Source organism: Serinus canaria, chromosome 4, assembly GCF_022539315.1.
Source record: "Serinus canaria isolate serCan28SL12 chromosome 4, serCan2020, whole genome shotgun sequence".
Taxonomy (NCBI): Eukaryota; Metazoa; Chordata; class Aves; order Passeriformes; family Fringillidae; genus Serinus; species Serinus canaria.
In genome coordinates, this window is record NC_066317.1 from 18,641,867 (window position 1) to 18,653,608 (window position 11,742).

Consider the following 11,742-nt stretch of genomic DNA (forward strand, 5'->3'; position numbering starts at 1 on the left):
TCATAGCAATGATCCCTCTGAATATTTTTCTTAATTGAGGTCTAATGAGCTGAGATTTCAACTCTCATAACAGCACACATGCTCAGCCTGAGCTCTGAAGGACTATCCTCAGTATTCTGTTCTGTTTTGTTACTGGAAATACTCTTGACTGGCTTTTCAACCATTTCTGTGGGTTGTGTACTAAGGACTGACTTTTGTTTACTTACCACTGTTTATCCTTTGCCTTGTGAGCACAATGATGCACTGACACGTGAGCTGAATGGGAGACTGGCTGTACACTGAGAAAAAAGAAATGCTTTTCTACTATCTTATTTGTTTCTGAATTTGTTAGGGGAAAAATAAATTTATTGACCATGCATTCTCTTTACATCTTCAGAACTCCCACTGTCTGCAGCAGAAAATTACACATTTTATTCAATGCCCTAAGGTCAACTAAGGCTTTTCTGCACTCTGTAGATATCAAAGACATTGCCATACATCTTGTCCCTTAAAACAAATTACTGGTTACTGGTTTCAGTTCATACCTAAAATGATCCCTGCAAATCAATTTAAAATGCAAATTTACTCTTTCTTGGTGTAGAAATGCCATTGTGAAGATATATGCCTGGCGTTAAATTCCAAGTTTGAAAGTGCTCTTGCTACTGAGAGATTAGTCAGTTTAAAAAAAAAAATTCAAAACATTCATAACTGTGACAAAGTCAAATCAAAGCTCTAAAATTTGTTTTTTTCCTCTAAGCCATTTCCATTCAGTCTTTCCACCCAACCAGATATCTCAATTTTCCTATGGTCTTCCATCTTGAATAAATTATAGTGCTCTCAAAAAACTCAATTTTTAACTTTGCTCGTGAAGCAAAGAACCTGAAATCAAGAGGTAATTACCTTACCTGTTGTAACACCATGAACAACTCCTTCCTTGGTCCTGGAACCTAAACAAAGAAAAATATTAGGTTGAAAATGCATATTCTTAAGTATTGGTAAAGACTAGACAGATGATAAAGAGGGATTACATGCAGACTGCATACTGTTGCACACAATATTTTCCAAGGTTATTAAGAAATACAGTCTAAGGGAAGAGGCAAAATCATCAGTAAAGAACAACTGTTCTTTAAACTAATTAGCACATACTGCTGTTTAAAACAGAAGTGGATGTCTTTCTCCCTACCAGCCCTCTACTTGCCCTTGTCAGGTTCCATAATTTGGCTACATTTCAGGGATTAGTATCCATCTGTGGACTATGATGCTTAACAATGTGCAATTAACAGAGTTTATGGCTCCTAGTTAATCATTTCACCTAGTCTGCCAGAGATAGGATGACATTTTATTTTTCTTACCAACACAGAAATGACCTTATTTGTAATGCAATTCTTTTGCTGTCATTCAGTATTTGAGACATTATAATTTATACTTCTGACTTTACACTTCCAACAGGAGAAAATGCACGAGCAGAAAAAATATTAGGAAAAATTTTTTTTTTTAACTTTTTTTCTCCAAAATTCTTTGCAATAATACAAATAACACAGAAACACAATATAAGCTCATTCATCAATATGTCCCACTTGCTACTAGTGCAAATTTATGGAACTTTAGCCATGTAGTTTTGGCACTATTAGATTGATTACAAGACTGAAAAGCCTCTCTTACCTATGGGCAAGAGCAGAATAATAATTTGTGATAAAGACAAGAGGAAAAAAATTCTGCATCAAATAAAATGAAATGTTCCTTTAGCTAGTCATGAGGTTAAACAGCTGAGAGGACTTTTTCCCTCTTTATTCCAAATTTATAATTTAAAAAGTTTGTTTTCTCTTACTGAAAAATATCTACCATTGAACAAGAGCTCAAGAGTTTCTTTGTATACAGTTCATGCCTAAGGACCTGTTTTAGGAATCTGCTGCTCAATTTTGTACCACCATGAGACCCAAAGAAGCAAAGCACATCCTGGAACTCAAGCAGATGATGGTTCTACTGACTTCTAGCAACTAAACACCACTGCAGGCTTAGTGTGTCCATTGGAATACTTAATAGTAAGCACATGCTTTTAAAGGCATTGTCAGACCTGGCCAATATCATGTTCATGCTGTTGAACAGACTGCTTGCAAGCCAAGCCATTAAAGACATGGCAACCTGTGAACTAGCAAGTAGCCAGTTCCCTAAGGCCAGAAAGGGATGGATGGTATTAACAGAGTTCCCTGAGGACTTGTGCCATGCACACTTCTCCAGAGGCACCTATTCCATGTAGATTCTTACTTCTCACTTGCCCAGACACTGCTGTAACCAAAACTCGCACAGAAATGTTGGTCTCTTTCGTGGAAGACAGACTTTTCTTTAAAAAAAGCTCAGCTCACAGACCCATATGGAACAAGGGTATGTATAGCCAGATCCATTAACTGGCAAACAGCCAGCTGGTAGGTGCTCCAGAGCCTACAGCATATGTTAGAGCACAAGAGTACTTGCCCCACTGCTGCACACTTGCATGCAAGTGGCTGTTCCTGCCATGGCAGCTACAGCAGCATCCAGAAGCACATTAGGATCTGCCAGAACTGGCCTACAAATAGCAACAGTTGAATTCAGTAGGACGACTTCTGGCTAGCCATGAAGGAAAGCTGGTTGTCTACACTGGTTGCAGGATAAACTAGCATCTTTCATCCTGGCATTCCCAAAATACCAACAGTCTTGCTCACTGTACACTGCATAACAAGGGGAACAGAGTAATCAGAGCAGAGATCATATGAAGACCAAGGAACATGACTCTAACCTAAACCAAGAAGCAATAGTGGTACGTGGTAATGCTACTTTTCCTAGCTGTAGTAGACATCTGTGTGAGGTGAGGGAGAACACTAAACAGCATTTTTGAGTTTTTTCCATTATAAAAAATACCATAGGGTCTCTTCATGATTTATTATCATGCTGTCACTGTGCCAGAATGAAGGAACGTATCAGCTGTTTACAGATCCACTCATTTCTGGACAATTTGAGAGACCAAGAGACTACTGACATTGCTTAGTCAGATCTGGTTACAGATTGGGAGACATAAACCCAAATTAGAAGGGGCAATCTATGCTTAAGGAAAGCACTTGCTTCCGAGTCCTGAAGCCATTATGCTACCAGACCAACACTGAGTTCCTCAACTACTCTGCTGGCTTTTCTACCACCAAAGGGAAATAAGAAACATTTTGAAAAGGGAGTGGACGAATTTGGATGGCTTTGCCAAATAGGTCATGACTGCTCTGCTCTACTCTAAGGCCATGTGCCAGCACAGGGAGTAGTAAACAACTGTCAGCCACGCTGCTGCTAATAAACTATTCCTTTGTTCTGTGAGCTTATGACACAACAACAACAATCAGACTGGAAACTTCCATTCCTGAGCACTACACATGCACTCAAGAGACAACTGAGCAAAAACTCCAGCTCCCTGGGAGCACACAGAAGCTCAGCAGACATCATGAACATTGCATTGCCAAGAGTGTGTGAGCACATCCTTACTCAATTCCTGGTTTCAAAGTGAGTGGGGATTAAGGACTGCCCCTCACTTCTCTCTGCTTCACACCAAAAGCTCTTAAAGGCTACAGAAAGATGCATTTTTATATCTACAGCACACACAGGATTGCTGAGCCTCAATCCCTTGTTCTAAACAATGACCAGGACAGTTTTTGACATTGAGAAAGGTCCTGATGCTGTGCTTCAAAGAGTTAAGAGTGAACCACCAATTTGAGTCAGCCAATGCTGAAGTCCATTGGCAGAGAAATTTAAGGGAAAAAAAAACCCCAATACTTGAAAGCATAAAAAGCCATGGTAGACTGGATTGAAGAGATCTTGGGTACTTAAAAGGAGGCCAGACAGTGGACTGAGGGAAGGAACTAGAGACTTCAGCATGGATAGGGGAAAAAACCAACTAACCTCAATTAATCCTCCAATATACTGCTCAGTTTCTTCTCCCTTTGCTAAGAGAAATTTTCCTTGTGCCAAAAAAATCCTAAAACTAAAACAAGAATTAAAGAATGACAATTACCACATTTCATACCTAACAGCAGCTGTTGTTTATAGAACTCTTACCAGGTAGTCTTTCACATAATAGTTAAGAGCAGCTTGGACAGAAAGGTCCAGATGTTTTCCACATTTACTTGATTCTTCCCACATTTTAGTGGGAAGCCACATCACCTAGGGGATCTGGACCAAAGACTCTGCATCTTCTTAACTCTCCACCAGCAACTGGAGGCTGAATGTTATGAAACTGAAAATGATTAACAGGTCCCACTCAGCCCAGTGTTGTTAGGTTATTTTTTGCAAGATGTCAGGCAGCTTTCACAGTATAATGTGGCTGTGAATCTCAAATCTGAAAACCCAACTATAGAAAAAGGGAGTAAGAAATCTCCATGAGCTCTAATGAATTGTGCTGCTCCTCTCCTCTGCTCATAAAGGGGCTTCACCACCTTTTGCACTGCAGTCATTATCAGCCTACAGAACAAAAGATTATCACACTGGCCTCTGCTAATGCTGCACAGGTGGAGTGATACCTCTGCTGTGTGCTTGGGAAGCAGACAGACAAACACTGAGCTCCTCCTTTCCCTCTCTGAACTTGTTGAGACATCCTGCCTGTATGGGCAAGCACACAGCTGGACACAAGCTACAAGGCTTCTGGACACAGCTTCCAATCAAAGGCTCTTTTGCCTGCACAACAAACTGTGCACGGAGACCTTGCCTCCTGAAAAGGAGACACCTGGTGGGAGAGGGATCCTCCACCATTACTACAGTCACATGCACAGGTCCTTACCATGGCTCAGACTCTGCAGTCCCCAGTAATGTCTTAAAATTCTTGCAAAAAATAACAAGCCTGCCCTCCAAAGTTCAACCTCAGCAAAAGCATGTCTGAAGACAACAGGAAATCTGTTGCCTTTGGGAACAGAACTAGGTTCAAATGTTATTATGGTCTGGAGAACAGGTCAGAAACAAAGATTAATTTAGCAGACAAGGCAGGTTTCTAATATAAAGAAATCAATGACCCCAGAAGCATGGCCAGGGCTACAAGAAAACAGAATAAAAGAAAGTCCTACTTCTGGAAAATAATTCCAACATCAGGCACAATATACAGTGGAAGAACATCTATTCTGCTGTCTTGAAAATGAGCAGATGCTCATTTTAAAATAGATTCATCCTACAATTAGTGTTCAAAATGACTGCCATCCCTGTTGGCAAGAGCACTGAGCTTTGCTATGGCTTAAAAGGCAGGGAAGTATATTCCAAATGAGTAGTCCACACTATCTGGAGCAGAAATAATTTCTTACAGACTGGCACTAGGCTGCAAGAGGGAATCCAAAAAAGGCACTGGAATACCAGAGACCTCAGTACTCCCATTGAAAAGAAATGTCTCTGGTTTTCAGCTCTGTTTAACTTCTCTGTGTTATGTGAGCACATCTCCCTCAGCACACACAGTGTCCATCGCAGAACTGACCCTCTACAAAACCAACAGAACAGAAATGACCTACAGAAAAGGGTATCTTTTCCCCCTCCATTCTTTTATAGACTAGCTTTATTTGATGAATAAGAGAAACAGAGCCATAATCATTTTTTTATAAATAACCACTTACTCATAGTCTTGGCAGATTGTTTTTCTGTGAATTTTTCATGACAGCATTTGCATGACACTCTTTACAGTCCAATACTTGCTAAATGAAGATGACTATCCTGCATGAAAGTACCACTCAGGGATTTTAAAATAATTTTATTCCAGGCTCTATGCAAAACTTGTTTGGCCTAGAATAGGACACTAACAACTGCTTTGCTACCTTGGGTTCTACCTGCCCTACCTCATTAACTGCAGAGACTCTTCCTTGAGAAGTCGCGGAAAATATTTGCCATGAATTTGCAACTGCAATTACAGAACATGAAATTAACTTTCAGAAGATGACACATTGCCATACAAAATGTTACCATCAACATACCAAGCAGCTGGCATGTCTAATACTCAACTCCTGAGCTAAACTCTGAAGTGTCTTCTCATGAAATCCTGTTCAAACTCCACATGCTCTGTAGAATGTTGTGAAGCCACCTTCACCTCCAGCTATTACATTTTTTCACATTTATTTTTACTGTACCAACCATCCCTTCAGCCTTGATCTGGCAAACTTCTTGCATGGAGTGCCACCCAATGACCCATACTGTAAGGAACTTGGCTTTAAAGAACCAGAGCTCAGGAAGGCACAAATTTCCTCTTGCTTCTTTTGCAATGGTCTCCTATGAGCAATTACATATTTTATTTTTGCAGAAGAATGGGCCTAATGAGGATCCAGCTGTGAATGTTGGGGTGCACCAATCAGCAGAGTGCTCTCTGCTGCCCACCTACCCACATAGAGGACTCCCTCTTTCGTCTTTCCTGCTGCCTCTGCCACACCCTGCTTGGTTTTTTCTGCTGCTGCTACGACTCCCTCCTTTGCCTTGGAAAGCCCTTTCATGAACACATCCATGGCTGAAGACTTTCTTCACACAGCTCTAGAGGAAAAAAAAAAAAAAAACAAAAAACAGCACACACTTTCAGTAAGGTTTTTTCAGCTTCAGAAAGGGGAAAAAATATTCTAACTGAATGGGATCACAATTACTTCAAAATTATATTATTTATACCCCCAAATTGTATAGCTATATGAAACAGACATCCTATTTCCACAGAATCCTATGGAGAGGCTGCCAATAATGCAGGTCTGAGTGAAAGATGGTTCCATTGATAGAAATACCTTCCTTGCCTATCAGGGCATCATTCTCCCAAAGGACAGTTCTGTTCATGTGCTGAATGCAAGATTTGGTCCTGTGATTTTATGATACTCCACCTCCCACCCAGAGAAAAAAGCCAGCTTAAATAAACATCAGCGACTTAAAAACAAACAAACAGACCAAACTGAAAACCAAAACATCTCATAAATGACAAATATTCACTTGTAAGAAAATGTCATTACAACTCAGGACTGGAGGAAATAAGAATTGCTGCATTTCCATTAGTCCAGCATTTTACACACAGTCCACATCATTCTTTTGGAAACTGAGTTTTCCTGAATGAGTTCCTTGCATGCATCACAACTGAGAAAATATTTTACTAAAAAGCAAAAGCAAAAACACAGCATTTAAAAAGCACTGCACTAAAGCTACCAAGAGATTCCTCTGGCAACAATACAAGCCAGTGCTACACTGAAACCACCGAAATAGTAATTAAAACCCAGGATCAGCGTCCCTTCAACAAATCCATTATCAGTATTCCTTTCTCTTCCTCCACCCACACAGACAGAAGTGCTGCCTGTTATCTTCTCTCCTTTGCCAGAGGCTGAGTAGGAGGAATGGATGTCTAGGAAGGCATCTGGGCTGTCGCAGCTTTCCACTAACTCGTGACGAGCGTGCGAAGGAAGGCAGCGTTTGTGCTCCAGCCAGCCTGCCCACGATACCTGCCGCCCCGGGGATGGCGGAGGGGCTGCGAGCCTCACACACAGCGCCGGGGGAGGCAGCGCCGGCCCGCGGGACCCTCGGGCTCCTCCACCGGCAGGGTCCCGCGGCCCGTCCCCAGGGCAGCGCCGCGACCAGGTGCCGGGGCACCTGGGGACCGCGGGTGTGCATCGAATAACACACGGGCACCTGCAGCCAGAGGAGGAAGGGAGCGGGGCGTCGCGCCCATACAAATGCAGGCGCATATGTATCTATACATCCACAAACACATGAATACATGCACACAGTGAGGCACCTACCGAGAGAAGCAGAGCGGCGCGACCATATGGGCACACGGCGGACAGGGCGCCCGGCTTCTCCTCCCTCCCCCGTGCCCACACGGGAACGTTCAACAGGATACCTCTATCTCTATCAGAGATACACACCGATAATTCTATGCAGACAACCCCGAGCGGCCCCGCCCTGCCCGCACTCACCGCCGGCTCCTCCGCCACCGGCGAGCGACCCGTTCCGAGCGGGCGGGGCAGGGCGGGTGGGCTGCGGGCGGCGGCCGAGGCGCGGAGCGGCCCGAGGGAGCGGCACTGCTCAGCACATCCCGAGGAGCGGAGCCGGCCGGCTCTGCTGGCACCACCCCGGCGGCAGCCCCGCAGGCGGTGAGAGGCGAGGGCGGGGGGCGGGAGGATGCGCCGCGGGAGGGAGGAGCGCAGGCTCCTGCTCCCGGTTGAGTGTGCGCCCCCCGGCCGGCCCCCTGCTATGCCCACCCTATCACGTCCTCCGTGGCGGTGAGGTGGGAGGCGTGATGAAGTGAGGGCACCTGTTTGCTGGGCGCCGATGAAGGGAGAAGTAGGGGTAGATGGCGTGTCAGGCGGCTTGGTCCCGCTGGGACACCGCACAGTCACCACTCCTTCCAAAGGCTCGAGCGCCTCATCTTAGAAGTGTAAGGAAGCTGTTGATGCCGCACAGCCCTGAGTCACTTCACCAAAGCCTTAGAAAATCTCCACCAGCTTCTAGTCCTTTTTCATTTGCTTCCTAATCTTCAGCCCTGAATGACTGCAGTTCAATGTCACTGTTCTCACAAGATTCATGATCCCAGCTCATTTTAAGCACGGGAGGTGGTGCTCTTGCAGGTGTAATTCCAGTCTTAACTCTATTCCACACACAGGAGAATTTTCATCCCAAATGAAGAGCAGTACAGCCAGACTTGCCCAACCCTTACACCTTGCCCATCCTCCACCACACAATCCATTGCAACTGCCACCTGAATCCTAAACTTAGGCAGAGAAGTCACTTTCTCCCCATTAAGGGAAACCTATCAAACTTCTCTATTTTGGTCACAGAATTGAAGCATGAAAAGCCAAGACCAGTAGGAGACAAGGCACTAGAACAGATGGACCTTCAGCTTCAGTACATCAATTCAAATCCTGCAAGACTTGCAGAAACAGCTTGGGTTTTATTGCACTCCAAAAGGAGAAACAGAACATGGCATAGATGAGATACAAGGTTGTGAGCTGCAAGGAGCATCTTGCATCCCTCATCCCTTGCAGACAGCTGATGCATCCCTGGTTTTGTTTTCATGCTGAACATGTAGTGCACGGTCTTATTCTTGTCAGATTTCTCTGTAAGTAATATTTCTGTCTTGTTTGGTAAGCTTTCTTTTGCTTCATTCTACTAGTATTTTTAATCAACCAAGCATTAGGCAAAAGATTTTACTTCTTTTTGTAAGAATGTTCAGACTAGTAATACAAATAATTTTCTCATAATTCTGCCCTCAAGAAAACCTTTAAAAAAAGCCCAGAAATTAAATTACATAAGGTACCTCACCTCGTTCATCCTGTGCAGCACATTCATAGTTAGTAGTGCAACAGCTAGAAGTGGTATTTCTATTTTCTTCCTATTTTGGGGAGAGAACAATAGGTACATTTCCAGACAGTAAATAAAATCATATTCTTTGCACATGTTAACTGGCCCAATTTATGTATCTTAGTATGTAAATTGTCTCATTAAAAACCCTTGCCAGTCATTCTCTACTACCCTGAGCAGTAAACTTAGACCCCAAAAAAGAATTAAAGTGAATCACGCACTCCTTATGTAAGTATTATCTTCCAGATTTAAAGAAGGCTTTTGTTTTTCCAGCATGAAAGTGACTATGAGTATGAAATGTTGCTTTTTATTATGCTGATATAAATCTAGATATACTTATTGTATTTAATTATGTTAGGAGAAACAGATAATCCAGTATGATAAACAACCTTGCACATTTATGGCTCTGTTTCTGAAAACGTTACAAAGAAGAGCTCAGATATTTGCATCTCCTAGGTTTTGTAAGAATTCTTTTTTTTGCTTTATGTTTATTAAAGGCAGTCATTATGTTCTGCTGTTAAACAAAGTAACAGCTTGTCCTTTAGCAAAATCATGCAGCTAGAAATAGAGAGGTAAAGGCAAGAGGGATCAGTTGCCACATCAGAAGTAAAGCTTAAAATTTCAGCTGTAGTATTCAAACTAGGCAGCTGTTAAATTCTAAATCACTGGGTAAGAGGCACAGTAAGAAAAAAAAAAACAGAGTACAAATGTTGATACAAGAAATTCTTCATTCTGAAAATGAATGGGACTTAGGTGGAAACCAGAATTAAAAATGGTAGAGAATGGGCATTGTATCTCCAAGGTAATTGCTATTTAAACCACATTGTCTACAACAGCTGGTTGGGGCTTTTTTTAGGTTGTCTCTTCAGTACTATTAGTATCACAGTAAGTTCTCCCCTGAAGCCTTTTCAGTCTGAAGAAAGGATAGTAGCAAACAGATTGCCCACTGATCACATTTAAAACAAATCTTTATTTAATGACACTGTTTACTTCACATGAGCATCTAGAGCAAAAATCAATTAAGTAGTACTAAAATCTTCTTTACTTTATCTTGCCTTGCAGGCTAACTTATTGGTTTAGTTGCTAGTGATCAAGTACGTCTACTTTATCACTATAAAAAGGACAATTGTGGACAATTGAAAAAGGCTGCAGAGTAAAATTGATCTGCATTTACTGGTTTTGGATTACTGACTCACACAGGCTCCCTGTGTTACCACAGAACTGATAGGTGATGATTCTTAGAGGAAAGGTTCCTTTGAACACCTGAAAGCTGCAGTATGAAGGGAAGCTGTCTTAGGGCTCTCTGTTCACAGTTAACATTGATTACTCCAATTCAAGGCCCTTCTACTGACTGCAGCTAATCTGAAAACGGTCTTAATTGGATAAATAGATTAACTGTGAGAAACTGTGAACACTTTATGCACATATAGTCCAGTACTTGGATTTCTTACAGAACAGTTTACTATGTGGATTGCTTTAGAGGCAAGTGGGAGTTCAGATCAGTTTCCTAGACTCTTGCATCACAATGTTTGCATTTCTATTCCCACTCAGCTCTCTCTGTGGACCATTGCTGTCTTTACTGACCATGCTGTAACTACCTGTATGCATAGCCCCTTTCTGAGAACTCAAAAATATGCTCAATTAAAAAAAAAAAAAAGGTAAGGATGACCTCATCTTTGCTTATAGGTAAGCATGAGATTTAGAAAACCATTATCTTTTTTTTTATCATGCTCATAAGTGTTATAATTTGACACTCCAGATCATGCATGGTGTTCCCATGATGTTTACCCAACTCAAAGTTAAGCACATATATTAAAACCTTCATACAATCAAGATACAACTCGTATCAGTGTTAATTTCCCAGTGGAAGAATTCAGTTTATTAATTAAAATTAATATTTGTTATCATGCAGCAGTCCCATTGCAAAGATTTCTGTTTGTGGACTGTTTTGATAGATATAACTCTAGGTGCTTATTATGGGCTGGGCTATTGGATGTCACTGCCATGCAGCCATGGCCAAGAGACGCAGGTAGAACTGATCAAAAAAGTTTTAACTGATATAGACATCTATATATTGTATTGGAATACTTGGAGGTATGTACACACCTACACACAGAGATGTATATTGTATTTGTGGGGTTCCCAGATGAAGGAAGGAATGATGCATCTGACTCCATGTTCTCAGAAGGCTAATTTGTTATTTTATGATACTATATTATATTAAAGAATACTATACTGAACTATACTAAAGAATAGAGAAAAGATACTTACAGAAGGCTAAAAAAATAACATGGAAACCTTGTGACTCTTTCCAGAGCCCCGACACAGCTTGGCCCCGATTGGCCAAGAAGTCAAAACAATTCACATGAAACCAATGAAACAATCACCAGTTATGGATGAACAATCTCCAAACACATTCCACATGAGCAAAACAGAAGAGAAGCACTGAGATAATATTGTTTT

The 11,742-nt window shown here is 41.9% G+C and overlaps 1 protein-coding gene across 2 annotated transcripts in view; it reads right to left on the reverse strand.

The window, feature by feature from the left end:
* SNCA (synuclein alpha) overlaps positions 1 to 7,979 on the reverse strand; it is a 63,436-nt gene extending 55,457 nt beyond the window's left edge. Inside the window, 3 exon segments of one of the 2 annotated variants that reach the window (NM_001302099.1) lie at positions 885 to 926; positions 6,338 to 6,483; positions 7,719 to 7,897. In NM_001302099.1, coding sequence (NP_001289028.1) covers positions 885 to 926; positions 6,338 to 6,458 — 163 coding nt within the window. In that variant the 5' untranslated portion in view covers positions 6,459 to 6,483; positions 7,719 to 7,897. 2 annotated transcript variants of the gene reach the window in all.
* Positions 7,980 to 11,742: the final 3,763 nt, after the last annotated feature.